The 20,845-nt window shown below is 38.7% G+C and overlaps 2 protein-coding genes across 2 annotated transcripts in view; both read right to left on the bottom strand.

The window, feature by feature from the left end:
* Positions 1 to 476, bottom strand: part of LOC106524680 (colony stimulating factor 3 receptor) — a 22,630-nt gene extending 22,154 nt beyond the window's left edge. The window contains exon 1 of the mRNA XM_014018582.1: positions 458 to 476. The gene's annotated coding sequence lies outside the window, so the exon portion shown is untranslated. The remainder of the gene's footprint in view (positions 1 to 457) is intronic.
* Positions 477 to 5,291: 4,815 nt separating this feature from the next.
* LOC106524679 (uncharacterized) lies at positions 5,292 to 6,619 on the bottom strand. The gene is made up of 3 exons (XM_014018580.1): positions 6,535 to 6,619; positions 6,377 to 6,435; positions 5,292 to 6,247 (listed from the first exon to the last, which is right to left on the bottom strand). Exons 1-3 carry the CDS (start codon positions 6,585 to 6,587, stop codon positions 5,544 to 5,546), a joined length of 816 nt encoding a protein of 271 aa, XP_013874034.1. The 5' UTR covers positions 6,588 to 6,619; the 3' UTR covers positions 5,292 to 5,543.
* Between the last annotated feature and the right edge of the window lie 14,226 nt (positions 6,620 to 20,845).

Raw genomic sequence — 20,845 nt, 5'->3', positions numbered from 1 at the left:
CAGAAGGCGAACAATAATGTTTTTGCGTGTGTGTGTGTGTGTGTGTGTGTGTGTGTGTGTGTGTGTGCGTGCGTGCGTGCGTGCGTGCGTGTGTGTGTGTGTGTGTGTGTGTGTGTGTGTGTGTGTGTGTGTTACCAAAATATTTCATTGGCCACTGGATGGATTTTAATGTACCATTTTTATTGCATGAGATTGTGCACATTATTTTCAACAACCAAAATGGATTTAGCTGTCATTTCACAACATAAGATGATCTTAAAGGGGAAATATCATGTGAAAATCCATTTTTTAGCCGTTAAATGCACTTTGTTGTGTACTTGAAGTTATAGGAGTGCAGAAATTTAGTTTCTCCTGGTGTTGGGTTCGTACCTTTATATTCTGTTTGAGTCATTTTTCAACCCGTTCAGTTTACTGTATTTTTCGGAACTAGTATTTGCCAAATAAGATCTGGACTCACCAACAATTTGGCTATCTTCATTCTCCTCTGGCTCTGGGTCAGACTCTGGCTCCAACATGTAAGGCTGGATGAACAAGTCTTCAAGATGTTGACATCTTTTAATTAATTTGCAAATAAAAAGTTTCTTCTATATAGTCATAAACCCCTCTATCAAGGTACAATGGAGTTGTCTGGAAGCTGGAGTGGGGTGGGGTGTGAAGCACCTCATTTGGATTTAAAGAGACAGTGTCGAAACGAGTAAATCTGAGTCACTCTTCAGAAAAGGGGGAGACATGGGCTTGTGGAGTTACATTAATGGTGAATTCAAACCACAGTGTTCCAGTTCCACTTTATATAGACCCCAACTAAATGATTTAAATGTGAAAAATAAAGATTTAAAAACATGACATGTCTCCTTTAAATCTCAAGCTAAAACTCTGGTGTGAAAGGTGACAGAAGATATTCTTTCAAGAAATTTTAAATGTTCTGGAAAAGTGGTGGATATACTCTGCCTTTTAGAGTGGAAGACTAAATATGCAAAACAATCTTTGTCAAAGCACACACACAAAAACAAGAAGCTTAAAAGTTCCACACCTTTTTTTTATTTAAAGATAAAAAATAAACAACAAATGCAGCCAAAAGGCTGCTCCTGCTTGTGTGGCTTAGTTTTGTGTGGTCTGCTGTGATATTTATTATTGCTGCTAGTCTTTACTTAATGCGCCGAGGGCTGCTGCCAACACGCAGCTAGAAGTTCATCTCATTTGCTACTTTCAAAACACACAATAGCAGCCATTATTCAGGACACTGCAGATGAATGAAGTACCTGTGTTTCCATATTTTGCTCCGACGTGATAAAGGGTCCTCTCACTCCCAGAGCTAGGTAAGTCTGGCTAGCAAACAAAACCTCCTGCACAAAGAAGTGTGGTGGTGTCAGTGAGGAACAGTTTCAGAACCGTTAACGCCATTTGGAAAAAAAAAAAACTGAAGTGTGAGAAAAAAATGATTCAGTCGGTTCACATAAACACCTGTAAATATTTTGTAAAACTACTCTGATAGCATTTGATTTTAAAGGAACTCAGCTATTTTAGTTGCGCACTTTTGAGGCTTATAGGCAAACATCTAAAGGGGGTGACATGTATGCAGTGGACCGGTCTGGAAGCTGGAGGGGGGTGGGGCGTGAAGCACCTCATTCGCATTTACAGATCCAGCGCTAAAACGACTTGATCTGAGACACATCTCAGAAAAACGGTGAAATGGGGGCTGTTATGTTAAAATTAGGAGGAAGTCAGGGCAAACGTTGCAGTTCCACCTCAAAAATGCAAGCCCCAGCTGAATGATTTAAATGTGAAAAAGAAGGATTTGAAAGCACGATGTCTCCTTTGAAACCTACAACAGAAATATCTCTAAAGCATGATGTTTTTTTAATTGTTTGCCTTATTGCAGTCATTGTCAGATCTTTAGTGCCATCCTGAATTTATTTCCAAAACGTTTTGTAGGGGTGACATGTTAAAGTAATCTCTCGACCTCTTGGCAACATTTGTCCTGGGTAAGACATCTGTATCCTTATCTGCTGATCTGTATGTTGCTTTCTACTGGCTCCTTTACATCATTCATCAGATACATGTATTTCAGCAAAATAAATAAAAATAAACAAATAAGTTAATAAATAAATACAGCCACAAGAAACACTTAGCCACACTTCTTGTTGCATTGCATTAAAACAAACTGAGCTCAGTGTCCATTTTACATAATCTACTGCAGATATTCTTAACCCATGGGCTGGGCCGCGAGCGCCACCTTGAGGGCCTCAAAAGAATAACAGTTTTTAACTTGGGGCCGCAGAGGGCCGCGGGACCGCATTGATTTTGAACAGGGTGCAATACACTTTCGCACCACTAGTAGTGGTAGTGCACCACTCTGATGTTTAACAACTTTTTTAATATGTAAAAGAAGAACCTTAGGAACCTGCCAAGAATGGGCTGTGTCCAAAACGACAGGCCGGGTCCTCCGGAGGACCCAGACTCCCCAGTCTCGGCGGGCCGGGTCCTTGGTAGCAGGGARGACCTGAAAAAAAGAGGCTGTGAATTTGGACGGTCTAGCCTCCCCTCCTTACCCCGGCGTACGTCATGTCACCCAGCAACTGTGATGACGCTAAACAAGCAAACTTAAATCAAAACTAGAAAAATATCAATACATTAGCATTATTAATATCACAAAACTATAAAATTAACTTAAAAGTATCATTTGAAGAACTAATTGACCCGCTGTAGGTTCATGTTTATTTCGCATTTTTTATGACGAGAAAATAATATTTAAAAACATGTCCATGCAAATGATAAAAGTATTAGAATTACAACCGCTAATTTTAAAAAATTTTTTATATCACCATATTTTTATTTAAAACATATTCTTTTCTCTCTCTTCATCTGCCATTACTAGCATAAAAAAATCTCAGGTCGGGCCGCAATGCATTATGGGATATGCTGGGCCGGGAAGGATCCATCGGACCTGTCCTTCGATTCGGGCCAAAAGAAGGACGTATTTGTCGGACGCATCGGAGGAGTCTTCGGTTTTGGACGTCCTTCGTCGCGGCGCTGTGACAAATGCGGCCGACGAATTCGACCTTCGGAGGACCCGTCCTGCCGTTTTGGACCCAGCCATAGAAACCTGTTGTAAATGAAAAGTAGAAAGGTAAAAATGAAGGCAACCCATCAAAAATGTCAAAGTTTGTCACTAAAATGAAGTGCAGCTTCTGGTTTTACCGTGTTTTTAAAATACTGATTTTAAAAGTTCAAAACATGATGCAGATTCGGCTATATTTTAATTTGCACTTCACCAAGATATGAGTGGTCTGTTGACAAATAATTGTCATGGGCAGGTTACAATATAAAATAATGTTTGTCAAAATTATGTCTTGTGATTATTTGAAATGAGTTTTACTTTTATACTGTAAGTGTATTTAATTTAGTTTTAATGCAAATACAATACACATTAAACCAAGATTTAGAATAATTATCATTTTGATCCGTACATTGGTAATGTCTGACTGGGCCTCGTGCCACTTTATGTTCAACAAATTGGGCCCYGAGGTCAAAAAGGTTAAGAACCCCTGATCTACTGGACATTGTAGGCAGATCACGAGTGACTCTTCTGCAGGTAATCTCCTGTGTGTGAAAAGAAATTCTAAATAGTCCAGGCAAAAATTGTTTGTTTTTTCTAAACATCTTCAGTGTTCATCAGTGAAAAAAGCCTGAACTTCAGTTAAACTCAGAAGGTGTCTCTACTAAAAACAGAGGTATCTAAGAGCCATTTCAACATGAATGAAACATTTTGAGTGGAAGCTGCTTGCTTTGGCCCACTTTGTTCTCCACCAGTTTTCCTTTTACCCTCTTTTTTAATCCATACAAATACTTATTCAATAAATATAAGGTCACATGGTGTCTCACAACACAAATGCAGAATAAAAATTGTAACAAGAGATTTTTTTTTTCAATTTGTTGCAAGCTCACGAGCAAATATTTCATACAAGATTTATTCAGTTTTAAATGAGGCCGAACACGACTTCTTGTCTGTGCTGAGTGAAGTCCTGTTGTTCGACATGATGTATGGCTGCTCCACTGCCTTCCTTCCTGCTCCGCACACGCAGCTGATTGCTTTACTTTGTTCTGCCACTCATTTTCCTCAGTCCTGTTCCAAACCATTGCTCATAAGCAACTTGCTCGCTGCCCGCCCCAAACTGATTGATTTATGGGGGTCGATCACTGGATGACCTTACACACCTGCCTTCACACACACAAAACACACAAACTTAGTAGGCAAAAGCAGACACAATTTAATATCCATCCAGTATTATCCRCTTGTTCTGAGCAGGGTCACGGGGGCGGCAGCTTCAGGCCCATATTTCTCTTTCCCACCCACCTCTTCTGGGATCATTCCAAGGTGCGCCAGAGACTAYGTCTCACTAGCGTGTCCTGGGTCTCTTCCCAGTCTGACATGRCCTGAAGCACCTCCCTGGGAAAGCGTCCAGGAAGCATCCTAAATGAACCATCTTAACATCTTATCTCCTCTCGATGTRGAGGAGCAGCGGSTCTCCCGGATAACTGAACTTCTCACCCTGTCTCTAAGGGAGAGTCAAGCCACCCTGCGTAGAAAACTCATTTTGACCGCTTGTATCCGCCATCTTGTTCTTTTGGTCACGACTCAAAAGTTCATGCCCAGAACGTAGACTGATCAGTAAACAGAGCTCTGCCGTTACAGCTCAGCTCACTCAGTAGAGTTCTCAATCCTGCAGAAGACACACTGATCCTTCTGTCAATTTCACGCCAAGACACTTGAAACTCCTCACCCCCAATGTGAAGGTTTTAATATTTATCTTGTTCTTTATTGCCCACTGCAGAAAGGTGAACACTAATTTGCTCGTGTCTGTGTTCCAAGTCTCAGGAACCACTAAACAAATGAACTCTCAAAGTAATCATTGGATGTCTTAACGTTTGGAGGTCTGTGTTTAAGACTCTGGCATGAAAGCAGATTTGCATTAGTTCAATTTTAAGCTTTAAACAGCGTTTAAGGAAAAATACAGATGACCTTTAGATTTGTCACAACTAGAGCTACATGCCACCCCTTAAACACTACAGCTTTTTGTAGAAATTAGCACTAGTTCTCAGAAACAGATTGTAAAACAGGCCAAGAGATCTGTTCAAGGCTGACCTTCTGTTGAACACCTGTGTAAAATAGTGAGCCAAAAATGTTTTCTACCCTTTAGGACCAACAGATGGCACTCTAGTAACACAGACCTTAGCGTTTCATTTATGAAAAAGGAGAGAGGGGAAATACATCAAATAGAAACCAAGAAGCATTTGGAATTGAAGTAGTTTTATTTTATTTTTATAAAAAAAAAAGAGAGAACATGGCTCACTTTGCAGTTACAGGTGAGGTAGCAACAATACATGAACTTGTTCAGAGGTTTTACATTCATCTGAAAAGCCACCCCACAAAAACTGCACAATTCTGAAAAGAGACTCTCTCCCCCCCTCCATGCAAATGGCTTTCCTGTTAACTTTTGTCACGAGGACACTAACAAGGCAGCTGTGCAGAGTCAAGCACCCGTTCACATAATTTTAAAGTCTGGCCTCGTTTTCCTTACAGAGTTCAGAATAGTTTTTCCTGTAAAAAACGGTTTGGAATTAAGCACATTGGGCAGCTGCAAATGAGGTTGACGAGGAAACTGAATCATCTTCCAACGACCGTACCTGGGAGCTCCAAGCTTCGCTCCACCTTTTGACGAAAGACGAGACGAATGAAACAATGGGACTCGTCTGCCCTGGGTGTTCCTGGCCGGACTACTTTCATCAGCAGGGTGATCCCGGCTTTGGGGTGGGGCAAGTCCACTGGAAGGCACGCCATGTCTATTTGGGGCAGACTCGTCAACCACAAGGTCATGCTTAGTGTAGACAAATGGAGGTGAATTCATGTGACTTCTGGGATTCAGAGTCATGGCGCCAAACAGGCTGGGGGCAACATGCTTGACCTCTTCAAAACTGGACTCGGGGGCTCGATCCAACAATTCTCTAGGAAAGCTGTTATAGCTGCGTGGAACTGATGTGCCGTGGCCCTGCAGGAAGCTCCTTGGATCCACTTGTTTATACATTATGTCCAAGGGGCTTTCTCTTGGCTGATCGTAGACACGAAAGTCCATGTTGGGATCAGCAAATGGAGCATAACTGAAAGTTGTAGGATGATGGTGAACTGGTGCAGAGAGATCAGGGGCTCCATGGACTCCTGGATACTCCAGACCCAAAGCAGCTGCCCGAGCTACAACACAAACACATTTTACAGTCTGCTAGCGGTGTTCTGGTATAAAATACCAAAAAATAAAATACTCTAACTGGTCATGTAAAAAATGAAATAAAAACATTTGTAGTTCATGTACAACACACATACCTCTTGCTGTTTTAGCACAATAAGCACCTCCAGCTGACACAGAGTGGAACACAGTGATGCTGTAAAAAAAACAGGGAAAATCCTTTAGGCAATCCAGCACATTCATTATTTTTTTTGACAATTTTTTAAAYCAAATAAAATCTCCAAAATTAAAATACCTCAGAAAGCACCAGAGGTACACAGATTTCTGCACTGTCACCGTGCGCCCCATGACGGCACAATCCACTGAGCTGCTTTCCACTACTGAGTTCCTCTGCAGCCACACGGACTGCTTAAAACCTCACCCCGGCTTGATTTACTAATTACAGACAGCTGGTTGTCATAGAGACCGAAAACCAACCTCTGAATATCCAGTCAGCCGCTGGCAAAACAAATTCACTGCAGAGAATGAATTCAAATGTGTGCTGTRGCTGCAGAATTCAACAGAACAAAGTTGTTTTTACACGTTTTTTCCCCACTCAGGAACAAGCAGAAAATAATGGATGGATAGATGATTTTTTTTTATTTTCCTCCTTWGAGAGAAGCAGAACACATTTTTAAATATAGTGCTGTGATCTAAACAATCATAGTTCTTTGGATTTTTGTGCAGGATTATTTGCCAATACTTGCCACTTTGCAGCAGACGTTTGCAAATCTTTTGTCAGAGTAATTGATGTCTGATCWGTTTTGCTGTATTTGGTAATGCTGTAACCCCACCTCTTTAGGAGTACAGGTAGCTAATTAAACTTTCTAATTCAGTGGACCTAAAAATTATAATGACATATAATTTCTGCATGATTACCATAACCACAACAAATCAAAAAATGATCTCATTAAGTTTGACCTCTTTCATTTCAAGGGTGAAAGAACACAGGGAAGCACATCGGCACTATATTCTGTTTTGGTTTTTCATGAACCTGCACAGCTCAAGACTGCCTTTGGACAGAGCAGAATTTACTCAAACTTCCCGTTAGAAATGGTGCCAATGAAGATGTTGAAGGCAGGGGAGAAAAYGTAATAATTCAGCAAAATTATTTCTGTCAGGAATGACAAGCTAAACAGGGACTTGATTTAATTCTGTAATTGCACATTCACCTTTGCCCTCATCCCACACTTGATTAATTAGAAGCTCAGGCTTTACTTGAAATGTGCCATGGCAAATAAAAACGGTCAAATTTAAAGTGATGTTACACCAAATGTGAATACCTGCTCGATCAAAACCTTTTCCCCACCACATAATTGCCAAGAGGAGTGTGACACCAAAAGACATCCATTCATTATCTATAAATCTTCCTTTCAAGGGTGCCCATGTCCTGCAGTCACTTTGCCAGGAGTGGGGTACACTCATAAGTCCATCACAGGGCCACAYAGAGACAGCCATTTTACAATTTAGTATTACCAATTAGCCTAACAGTCATGTTTTTTCCTCCTGTGGGAGGAAACCAGAGTACCCGGAAAAACTCTACCCAGAAATGTCCTTAATCAGGATTGAGTCCAGCAATCTTCTTGCTGAGAGGCAACGGTTTTAACAACTGAGCCACCATGCCATCTGATGCCAAAAATCATCAAAACCTAATGTTTGTCTGCACTGGGAAGACCATCAGGGCCATAATGTGTTGAAACAGTAGAGAAATTCTGTCAAAACCCTCAAATAAATCATTGGATTTTGACCAAAGCAAATCTAACTCATTTCCTTTTCATCAYAAGATCATCTTGGTTCAACATATGGAAAACTAGACCTTTATGGTTGTCCTTAACTTGTCTTAAGCTTTTCTGTTTGACCTGTAGCAATTTGTGAAATACCCACGACTGTAAAAGACACATTCACACTGTGGCAGTGGTTGGTGTCCAGCAGAGTTACAACACTGGACTGACWCAGACCTCTTGTGAATGTGGTTAAATCACTTGACTTTCAGCCTCTGCAAGAAGGTGACGGTAAAAAAGGTCAGTCACAGGGTAACAGTGCACCACCTCTCCACCTCAAGGTGAAGCTGAAGACGAATCCTCTTCGTAGCCTCCCATCAACACCTCCAGGGCTCATTTGTGACAAGCAGCAGGCCCTTGTAGTATCAGTCCCAGAGCAGCCTCACTGGACTGCAAAATGAGCTCCAACACCACAACGATGCTCATTTCCACCCCAAAAAAGRTGCAATTTAATGCATCGCAGTCAGATTCATGATGAAACCGCTCACATTTGTTTTGAGCTAATTTTCTAAACTAGTGTCAATATGTATCAGAATCAATTAGTCCTATTAATATACAGTCCTTAGAGGATTCACATCAAAGCACACAATCCAATTAAGAGTGTTTACTGTTTAGACTGAAATGCTCAGCGTTCCGCTCTTAAACCCAATCCGCGTATCAGTAAATAGTGCTTGCCAGAGTGTCTTTACCAGTGGTTGTGTGTAGGCGTATGGATATGTGTGTGTGTTAGCTTGCATGTTTGAGCGTAAAAGTCGAGACAGAGATAAAGAGTGAGAACATTTGCAGCTTGGCAGACATTATTGTGTTTTTTTTGTTTTGTTTTACATGTTGGTGTATGTTAAAAAATCCAACACTGGACCCAGGGTTGAGAAAAACCAAATAAACAGAGGRAGACGTTGCAAACGCTGAAAAGTGTTTAAGAATGGGCACACTATCTTTTAATTTTTTTTTGTATTTCCTAGTACCTATTTCAGGTTAAAAACACATTTTTTCATTTTCATACCTTGTATTATAATCACTTATATTTTTTGGCAGTGGATACCTTGAGGAAAACTGGTACCATAACTGTAAACTGTGAATATTTCAAATAAAGCAGGTTACTGAAGCTTGAGGCTGCAAGAGAACACATAAAACTCAGAATATGTGTTGTTTGCAATCTGTTCTTTTCTTCAGGGTTTGAAAAAGCCGCAACAATAAAGCTAAAAGTATAATTAACAATGACACTGTTGGGATGGCTTCTTTAAATTCCACACTAATTAGGAAAAAAGAAGAGTCAGCAACTATTGTGGTGCCCCCAAAACAAATTCCCATTGCAGATGAATTSTGCAATCTTGCAGTGGATTATTTTTAAGGGTGGTGGATTCCCTATTGGACCGGCAACATGTCCAGGGTCTGCCCCACTTTTTTGCCAAATGACTATAAGATAGGCACCAACTGCCTGCAACTGGAAAAAAAAAACATGGATAATAGATGGAGAATGTGTTTTTCCACATCTAGCTTCTGCTACTTTTGCTACTTCTTACATACAGGATGTTATTCTGCTGATCTGTGTCTTTCTTTCCACTTGGCACTGTTGTTTTTGCTTTGATATGGATAGTATATTCGTATTGGTAAATGGTAAATTAATACATTTGCATACTCTCCTATAAGGTACCATGTGTAAAAAATATAAAAATAAAATGTCAAAAACACGTTTTCATCATTAAGCTTCCATTTTTAATGCCAAATCCCAGTTTAAAAATTTCCAAAGTTTTATTGTTTTTTTTAAATCCCACTGCTCTTACATTTGACAAAATTTTACTAAATGTTAAATTTTATGTTATATGTAAATATTAAATCATAAATCTAAATGCAAACATTAAATCTTAAATGTTGCAGCCAAATGTTAAAGCTTATGGTTGAACATTTTGGAATAGAACACAGCCTTTTTCATTGGTACAAGGCTTTTGTTGTGACATCATCAACGAGTGACAAAAGCAAACACTAACGCTGCTAACGCTGTTGAAGATGGCAGTTAAAATTTAAATTCAAAATGTGTTCATTAAAAACAGTATGGATAGTATCTGTGGTTAGACAGCGTGCAGCTCTGACATGTTTGATGCATTGTAGGGAAACGTTAGTAGTGTTAGCAGTGTTAGTGTTAGCAGTATTAGCGATTGCTTTTGTCGCAGGATGATGATATCATGACAAAAGCCATGCACCAATGGGCTGCATTCCATTCTGAAATATTTAAACGCAAACTTTAATATTTAGCCACAGATTTAAATACTTCATTTACATTTGCAAATTTAGATTTAGGATTTAATATTAGGTAGCATTTAAATTTAACATTTAGTAAAAAAAATAGCAAAATGTAAAAACAGTGAGCTAAATAATAAAATGTTAGCGGAAATTTTTAACTAAATTTTTACACTTAGAAAGTGAGCTAAACAATGAAAGTGTATTAGTGACATTTTTCAATGTTGAAGTTTATACTTGGTGCCCCGTATTTTCCTTAGCATGTGTTTTTCATTTGTTTGATTTTTGTTGTTTGTGTCCTGCAGGTTCCTCCTACATGAATGTTTATTCGATTTCCAACTAAAGTGTCAATATATGYGTCAGTGTTGTCTGTTGTGACCTGTTCAGTCTCCTGCCTTTCATCCACTGACTGTATAAAGCAGGGACCAGCTTCTTTGAGCAGAAATCAGATAAAGAAAATGGATGAATGTTTCTGATATTGGAGTTTAAGCTTATCAATTAAAYATGCTGTTTTTAGTGCAGAATTATCAGTGCAAATTATTAGTAAAGAGCTGGAAAACACACTGTAAAAAAGAACCATCATCAACGTTAAACTTACAAATACGGATTCAGTTGATTTTTATTTTTTTCTGTTATGAAGCATTTTAATCTAAAAACAATTAGGTTAACAAGGAAAAAAATGCTCACAAAAATGGTCTGTATCTGGTTGTTTGGATGCTTCTGTTTCCACGTCCTCCATGCACCCACACAAAGGACATTTGATCCATGCGTTTGTGGGATATGCCAGATGGTGACAGCAATTCCTTTTGGACTAAAACATCAGTGATGAATACTGTAATTGGTCATAGCAGTGTCACCGTTTTAACACTGAATACATCAAGCAAACCAGGGTACCATCATYATTATGTAACACGCCATCTGAACAAATCCTTTAAATGCAGTTCAGGCTCAGGTAAGGTTTATGGCTGGAGATAACGTTTCGGCTCTGCAGAAGCTGTTGTGACGTCACGAAATCGAGTCAGCAGGGAGGAAAGTAGTTAAACTTGGATTGGCTTTGAATGCTTCATAAATGCAAAGCCAGAGGCGAGCATTAGCTGGCTGTGACAGACTGTGATTCAGCCATATGCCTGTGGGTGTAATGCCTGCTGGTGATGCCAATTTTGATCCATTCCACTTCTGGATATGCTCTGCTGCAAAATTTTTAAATTGAGGCATCACCAAAAGTGGGATAAATCTTGTGCCAGCAGGAATTGAATTTTAATTGCTCAAATTGAATCTGTATGTGCATAATGCACTGGTTTGAAAATAAATTTCACTAAATCGAAACTAAATTTAAAGTTTTGGATCTGAATGAATTTGCTTAGAAACTGTATTTGGTTTATTTAAAAATTCAGTTTGACTGCTTTCACTTTCAGTTCTATAATTCAATTTTATTTCCAAAATTCAGATTTTTGAGAAATCCAGCCAGAGTAATCAAACACAGATTCACAGATTTATGTTTCACTTTGGTGAAGTTTCCCTTCAGTATGTAACAGAGTTGATGCAATCCACCATAAAAGTGACAAAAACAGTTTTTTTATTGCAGTGATTAATTTTTACCTATATGTAGAAAATGTTATATTTACATCTCGTCATGGATCAGTCAGCAGCAGCACCTGATCAACATGTGATCCATGATGTGATGTAAATGTAACATTTTCTACATATAGGTAAAATTAATCACTGCAATAAAATTATTTTGTCTGTTTTTGTCACTTTTATGGTGGATTGCATCAACTCTGTTACATTAGGGAATCATCAAAGTGAAATGTAAATCTGTGGATCTGTGTTTGATTACTCTGGCTGGCTTTCTCAAGGACCAKGATGTGTGACACAATAATCTGAATTTTGGAACTGAAATTGGAAGTAGTCAAACTGAATTTTTAATAAACCAAAATCCAGTTTCAAAGCAAATTAATTCAAATTCAAAAGTTTAAATTCAGTTTCAAACCATTAAATTCAGTTTTCATTTGGTGAAATTTATTTTCTAACCAATGCATTTAATTTCAAATTATGCACATACCGATTAAATCTGAGCAATTCAAATTCAATTCCTGCTGGCACAAGATTTATCCCATAAAAAACCATGAGGACTAATCAGGCAGGAGGTACCAGAACCATAAAAACTGCCGAAGTAAACCTAAAACTAACCTCAAATCAAGAGTCCATGACAAATAGGACTTGAAAAAAGAGATAGAGCTGAAACAGACAGAAAGCTCTTATGSTGTGATGGTTGAGCCAAGGATTAAAGCCATGCCTTGATTCCTCCATCTTCTCAATCCCCTCAAAACCTGACAAACATTTCTTCCAGAAAAAATACAAAAAAAGGTAAAAAATTTCTCCCATGGGAAGCCTTACATCTAAAATCTTCTGTTCAGTCTTCAGACAGGTAGACTGCATTTATTGTAAAAGGTGGTCTATGTGGTAATTGGCCCCTGCCACAGTAAKGAGAGGTGGACAGGGCTCCACCTTGACTGAATTGATTGTATCAAGAGTAAAGCACCWCCCGAACAGGGCACTCACATTTTAATACCGCCTGTCTTCTTCAGAAGTCAGCAGCCGGGTATCAGCTGGTGTCTTTCATGCTGCAAGAAAACCTGCTATTCCTAACAAGCTTCGCTGATTCACTTATTATWTGAAATTAGATGTTTTCAACCGAGGGGCTCTCTGCAAGAAATGGAATATGATTTTTGTTCGTCTTCTGAGAATGCTTAACATGGTTGCCATTATCACAAAAATAGCTGTTCAAAATTTCTGTTCTCCATCACAGCTTTGTGCCTGTTTCTCACATAGCTGCTGTATGGCAGGAAACAGAGACGATATGGAGGATGGCAATGTGTAGGGGGGAGGAGAGGAGCTTTCGCTGTTCTCCATATGTTGTGTCATTTGGGGCTGCGCTGGTGTCTGCGCGTTCCTGGCAGGTTTTGGCTTCTTTCCTTTGTGTTTGTGTAGCCGTCTTTGTCTGTCAGCACCCACCTGTCCCTCCACTTCTAGATCTGGCACTTTAGTTTCTGATCATGAAAAACAAAACTATAAACCTGATATGTCAAAAAAATTCAAATTTAAATACTTTTCTAACAACAATGATCAAACCGGGCAATTTCAGAGAAAGTACAAAGGTTAACTTCACAGAGCAGTTGAGACAGCAATATAACAATTGCTTCAGACCCTGTTCACAATAAGACAGATATTTAACAAAACCTTTTCTGCCACTCGGTCCCCATCATTTGTTTTAATAAGCAGTTCCAAAGATTTAGATCACTGATGAATCTCTACATGGTTAAAGTCAAATACAGCTTCTGTAGATTTATTGCAGCGTTTGTCATTCTTACCCTGTGTGGTGCAAAGAGACAAATCTGTCGACCATCTGGATGCCAACCCCAAAACTTTTCACAGGAAGTTCAGCACCCCACAGAAAAGGCTTCCACCCTGCAGTCAGCATTCATTTGGATGTGCTGAATAACCCAGATTTGGGGCATTTAATTGGCTGGAATTCGTGCGGTTAAAGGAGAAAGAACTGCAAATACAGCTGAATTCTACTCCAAGAACCATCTTCGCAGAGTGACTGATCTGTGCTGAACAAAAACATCATTACATCTGAGACCTGTGAGCACATAATGGACTGATGTTTTAAAAAAAAAAAAAACTACAAAAGCAAACAGACAAATAAAAGAAAAACTACATGATAGGCTGATTGACAGGGCAGACAAAACAGGAAGTTTCGAATGTGCCACATGCTTGGGGTCGGATGGACCATACATTATGGATGAATCATACGTTTGACTTTTTTGCTGCCTTTGGGCATTCAGCAGAGCCGAGCTCAGTTCTGTCCCCACCTTGGCATAATATCTGCTGTGTGAGGGATGAGGAGCTTCCCTTCAGGTGAGGCAGAGAGTGCAAGGTCAACCACAGCGTGTGACTCACAGCCAGCTGGGGTAAGCTGCTCATGAGGCAGGATCTAAACAAAAGAACCACTAATTCCCGGAAGCATCAGTTGCAAAAAGCTCTGCATGCTGAAAATGAGGAATTTTGTGGCTGTTTTATGGCAATAATCAATTGAACAATTCAAAAGTGAAGATCTGGTTAAAAAATAGGAGTTATAATTCAGAATGCTTACAATTACAAAATAACTAACAATAGATCGCAACTATTTATCAGGTTTGTGATTAAACACAATGAGGTAGTTCATTTTCTGGTGTCTTTGCTCATTTGTTTACAACCTTTACCTCCCTTTAATTAAAGTTTAACTTATACAGACTTGTTTATTTGAACATAAAATGGAGTATTAGGGCCAGAATACGAGATTAAATTTTTTTTTTATTTACAAGAATAAAGCCAGACTATTTTGAGAATAAAGTCGTTATAATACAATAATAAAACTGAACTGGAATAAAGTCATATTATTACAAGAAAAAGTTAAAATGATAAAGTCGTATTACTACAAGATAAAATCAATAAATGCTGAGCTCCTTTTTGAGTTATATTTTGTTATTCAACTCTATGGATTAGTATGATAAACTCATGCCGTATGGCGTTGCAATTAATGGCTGCAATGATGGATTTAGTTGTCACATAATGTGGATGGAAGCATATCACAATAACAGTGACCCAAAAGTATTCAAACTACTTTATAAGCACAGTGACACACACAGAGGCTGTCCACAGGATTGTATAGATGAGATTTTTCATAAATATCTAAGCCATCAATCTGTCTTTTGAGCTTCTTGATTTTGCACAATGGCAATGGCATTTTAATGGCAATCTCAGTGTTTTAGTACTCGTAACTGTGAAATGGTCCATTGCAGTCATGTTCAACATCCGGACTAGATTAACACTAACTCTATTGCTAATTATTATAATTCAGCCATGTCTTTCATTTGTTATCAGATTTTTCATTGAGTCAAATTGATTAGGGCTTGATAAAAACAAAACCTTCGCAACACAAAAAAGCCCTTCAAACCAGCATTGCTCACAAGCATATATTTGCAGTAATAAACAACAAAAAAGAGACTAGCAGACATACTTATAAAAAAATCAAGACAGACAAATAAATAAATAAAAAAGAGAGCAGTCCTTGATTGCAGAGTGAACGCCATGATGCTTTAAAGTGGAGCCCAATCACAGCTGCCACTTTGCCAGTCACTGTATGAAAAAGCATTTCAAGTTAGCACCAAATAATAATAAAAAAAAAGATATGTCAAATGCCTTTCATCATTCACCTGTAAAGCTCTTTATTCTGCAAAGTGAAATTGCACTGGGTTGTTTCAATGAACAGAAGACGAGAGATTTTTTTTCTTGTAGAAGTCGGCTTGTAATGAGAACGACTTGAGAAAAACATAACTGATGAGTTTTGTTTTACTGCCTCTGTTCAAATATTTTCTAACATAAAATGAATGTTCCAAATGTTGGAAACAGAAGCTTGCTTTGTTGTCTACCCACAACAAACTTTTCTGATGTTTTAAACGTCTCACATGACATATAAACAATGAACAGTAACACAGTATAGTTAAAACTTGTTTCAAAGAGAAAACATTTCACAATTTCCTTTCACAAAATTAATTTAGACAATGTATATTTAATGTTAAACTCCAAATCAGTGACTCAGTTGTAAGCTAAAGATTTAAATGTGGTCGCACAAAATACTAAAACAAAAGCCTGTATGTAAATATGTTTCCATTGAATGAGAAAGTCTGCCTGCTTGCAGCACATTGTCGTCCTTTTGAGGTTTGTAATTAATCATGTGGAACAACAAMAACCAAAAGGAAGAATTCAGCACATTGCAGGCATACAAATTAGTGTCTGGACGCTGAAAAGACTTGGTATCAAAGAATAGAGAGTGAGAAGAAAATGAAAAAAACAGCTAGAACTCAGTGTAGAACAAAACTTTTTTTAATATGTAGCTATATACTGACCTGGGTTTTTAAGTTTCACTTAGCTGCTTCAAAGGTCTGGCCATTTCTAAATTGGTGTTTTTTTCAGCTTCCCTCTGTTCCTAGTACCATCACTCACTATCATTAGTCCAGCTTCTGCTTTTCAGTTAGATCATGCTCTTCAGTCCTGCCACATCGACCCTCACCTGTTTCATAAGTTTCTCTACACTGCTCTTTAACCCAGCCTCAGACCTTTCCAGGAGGGATGTCTTGTGGCATAGGCAGTATAGGCAAATGCTAAAGGTGCCATCCATCTAGGGGGCATCACAAATGGGGGATGAAAAAAATACAGCTCACAACCTTTATTAGAGAATAGTTGATTTTTTTCTATAGAATAATCACTGGTTACTCAGGTTTTTGAAGGTAACTTGTTCCATGGATTTCTCACTCTATTTTACTACATGAGATGTTATTGTGCAGAGGAAATCTTATAATAAAACTATCATAATGCAGTCAAGACTAACTACTGGTGCTGGGTAACATTCATTGTATACACATACCCAAATCAAATATTTACTCATGAGTTTCTCCTACATGTTCCACATTCTCGTTGCGTTTTTCTTCTGAGTAGGGTTTCCTGTCGTTTTGTTCCTTTTTGTCTTTTTCTAATAAAAGTGATTTATTTTCTTGAGCTTCTCAAGTTGACTTTGCATTCTGTGTTCCTGCCTCTTACCAAACCTGACAGCATTCACGGCAGTCATAGAGCGCAGAGAAAAAAGACAAAAATCTATGCTAGGCTAATGGCTAGCCAAATGAGGACTTGTTTTGTTTTTTAGACTTTAAAACAATGCTTTTTTCAAAAACGACATATTGGTGTGAAAGAACACAAAATGCTGTTAATATCACTGGTGTGGTTGTGATGTAACTGGTGTACCTGTTCAGTGCACATTCAAGCCGTTTTCATTTGAAAGAAAACATTTCGCTTACCAAGCCAAATTTAAAATTTTGATAATGAACCGATAACGAATTTCCAGTGGTGGGCAGCGCTAAACCAGAAATTAGCTCCGCAATTTCTAAAGCGCTTATGCCTTAGGAAAACTAGCAGAACCTAATTTTAAAGCGCAAGTTCAATTTGACACTTACTAGATGGTAATAATTCAAGTACAATATATGCACAACACTGCCAACTAGCGGTGTATGAACTCTTTTACAGCTTAATCCTGCAACCGCTGATTGCTGGGGATGTGACTTTCCTGAAGTAGAACTTTGGCTCCTGGTGTAAAAATTAAAAAGTTGTTGAGGATTGCTAGTTCGGCTGCTTCTTTGCCTTTTTCTTTTGTTTATTGTAGATTTTTCATTAACGAAGCATCAATAAAGTAATTTTAAAACTGTTCATTGGAAAACTGAAGCGATGCATTCTGGGTACATAACGGACATGATTTATGACGGGAAAAGAAAGCACAGAGTACAGGAAACTATCTTCACTTCCAAATAAGAGTTTGGATTTTGAAGTTTTCCATGTAGTTGCTCCAGTTGACCACTAGATGTCTGTCTTCATCAGCATAACATCTTTAAATCTTTAAATCTTTAAATTCTACATTTCTAACCCCGTTGCTTTGACCAATTGTGTCAAGTATTGAGCTCCAGCATTTGAACTTTTTTTAAAAAGGAGCTCCGATTGTAAAGTAAAATAAATCAATACATACAAAATTTTAGTATGGATTACAAACGTTGACTGTCTTTGCTGGGACTTCTAAACATTGCCTTCCTGCTACATAAGCAGACACAAAGCATTGTGGGAAATGAKAACCGTGACAGAAAGCAACAGTCAGCAAGGATGTATACCTTTCGAATAAGTGTGTTTTTCTGGGAGGGGTGCTGTTGGATAGATCACTTGTGTTGTGATTCATTGACAGCCATACCTTCTGCTGTTCAAGATAATGATGACTGGTAGATAATTAGTTATTGGCAGTACTGCATTTTAATTTTAGAAAGCACAAATCCGCTTATGAGTTTTAAAAATGAATAAAACCGCTAAAGTGCAAGCAAAATATTTAGGTCCGCAATTAGCAGATTTGCGCTTTAGCAGGCTGGTGCCCACCACTGCTGATTTCCGATGTTGTGCACTAACAAATAAGGAGCACTTACTTTTGATTGATCTTATTCTGTTTTATTGAGACAAGTGGCCTGACCTGAAACTTCTCTCTGCTCCGCAATATATACCGTGTAGAGACATTTGTGTACAAACGTCCAAAACAGCATACAACTTATTTGATCATATTTACACAGAGAAAACCTTCTGTCCTAACTGTGTTTTGTGGATTAAAAAACACAAGAACAGAGAAAAGTCAGAGCAATCAATATCTAGTTGTGCTTATAGTCATTTTGCCCRACCGCATCCACCGTATGTTTTACATCAGTTTTATTGGTTTTGCCGGCACAGTTGGAATCCTCACGAGGACCTCTTACTAACAAAAGAGAGGAATTACCCTAAATTAATAAGAATAAAAAAGGTGAACACAAAACATTTACATCAATCCATGCAGCTGATAAAATGTCAGTCTGTATGAAAGTGTTTGGCAAACTAACAGTGAAGCAACTAAGTGAATAATCATTGAAAATCTGAGCTAAAAATCATTCTACACACTTGTTCGTGCAGCATCATTTCCATCCTCATCTGTCTTTCAAAGTGATGAGCYGTCATTTCAGAGCGTTAGTGGTTTTGATGTTTCTTTTCTGGGTTACAGACTGGGTACTACACGTCTCTCCTCGAGATGCTGTATTTGTCTTCCATTAACAGGTGAATTACAAAGTCTAATTTAAACAGTGGAACCTGACCGCCTGGAGATTGACTCCGAGGAGTGAAGGGAGAGGTGTTCAAATCACAGAGATCAGTAGAGAAAAGCCAGCTGGAGGAAAAGGGGAACCTGTGACACCGGCTTCAAGTGCAGTTAATGCTGAATATTTCAGCCAGTCCCTTTTTTTTACTTCGAAAAGCGGGGTTCCCCTGAGAGCGCTGTGATGTGCTCTGATTCAGAATGGCGACTCCTGCACTTTCACATCAAGGGAGGTTTGAGAGGTATTGATTTGAGGAGGAATCAATCTTCCTGATAGAGTGCGTTAGTGTTTTATTCATCACTTCATCTGTCAGTCTGTTTATCCCGACACATATCCGCTTATCAAAGGTTTTCCTCTGTCACTAATTGAAATCATCTTTAATTTTTCATTTACCACCGCCGCTCTTGCCTGGTGACCCTGCTGACTGAGCAGGTGTAACACAGGGATGTGATAACCTTTGCCAAGCTCCGGCTTCTTTCTTCAAAGTCTCCTACAGTGGCTGATTACCTAACCCTATAAACCTAACCCTAACTTTTATGGAAATTAAGTTGTATTTAAACATGATGACATCATGAGCTTGATAGTCTAACACATCTTCTGAAAGATGAAAGGTTTTTTATAAACCACTGATTCATTCCTCTCAGCTCAATGAATAAAACAAATTAACAATTACATTAAACTTTTGAATGAAGTCACATTCACRCCCCAGTAATCTGACTTCACTGTTTGGCTCACAAGCAATTAGAACCCCAAATTAGTCACAGTATTAAGGTACAGTTTGAAAAGAAAAAAAAATTCTTAACTTACTGCCAACTTATTTGACAAAGGTGGGTGTCAAGTGTTCTGATCCAGGAAATCCCTGCTCTGAGCCATTTCAAACCTCCAAAACACTAATAGTATGCAAATAATTTTTTGACCTGGGTATAATTTACAGGCCATGACACATAAATATTCATAGTCGTCTGTACTTCAGGTTCTGAGAGTCTCTAATAGCTTAAATTGACCATAGTTTATTTGCATGCCTGGTTCTTTGTAAAGCGATGTCTAGTTTTTAAATTTTTTGCTATATTTGGAGCAAAAGCACAACTTTACGTTCAGATTTTTTTCTACTCAGTGATGCCATCTACAAACAAATAACCCAGGAGACACAAACCCAGACCAGATAGTCGTTATAAAAGGGATCCCTGATTAGTTGTAACATTAGACTTTATACGATAAACATATATTTTAACTGTAAAATTAAGACTGTAAAAATACTGTAGGATGTTCAGTTTTTATAATTTTTAAACTAAAAGTTTAAAAATATATTACACGGACGGGGCCATTTTATTTACACACAAAGCATTCTGGGTAAACGATGACATCAACTAGGTCATCGGCACCAGGCTGCTAGCGCGCTATATCCACCCTGAAGGTTAATCTTGGACAATATCTGATGATCGACTCTTTTAAATGAAACCAGAGAGCGTTGACAGAGAGGAGAAGGTAGAAAAGACTCAGCCTGTAACTGAAAATATGGATGGAGGACAACAGAGCTGCTTCATGGAAGAAGAACCTCAGCTTAGACTGTTAGCCTTTGTGCTAGCACCGACGCTATATTGCCTTATGGTGCGTTCACACCAAATGCGATTTCAGCATCAGGAGCATCAGGTTTACATGCAAAGTCTATGGTGGACGCGCTTCAATCAGTGTCAGGAAGGGCTGCGGCGCCTCAAGCGCCGGGTGCGGTTCTGGGCTGTGGGTGGGCTCAGGGCTTGGACGGTCGCCGGGGGCGGGGCTGGCTCTCCGTCCTCCCTGGTGC

Source organism: Austrofundulus limnaeus, unplaced genomic scaffold (assembly GCF_001266775.1).
Source record: "Austrofundulus limnaeus strain Quisiro unplaced genomic scaffold, Austrofundulus_limnaeus-1.0 Scaffold196, whole genome shotgun sequence".
NCBI classification, from domain to species: Eukaryota; Metazoa; Chordata; class Actinopteri; order Cyprinodontiformes; family Rivulidae; genus Austrofundulus; species Austrofundulus limnaeus.
The sequence above is the reverse complement of the archived record's forward strand: the minus strand, read 5'-3'. Positions and strand labels throughout refer to the sequence as shown.

Coding starts and splice junctions, on each gene's coding strand:
- LOC106524679 (XM_014018580.1), bottom strand. CDS start 6,587: ATGGGGCGCACGGTGACAGTGCAGAAATCTGTGTACCTCTGGTGCTTT. Junction 6,436..6,534: donor TACCTCTGGTGCTTTCTGAG/GTATTTTAATTT, acceptor TTTTTTTTACAG/CATCACTGTGTTCCACTCTG. Junction 6,248..6,376: donor TTGTGCTAAAACAGCAAGAG/GTATGTGTGTTG, acceptor TTTGTGTTGTAG/CTCGGGCAGCTGCTTTGGGT.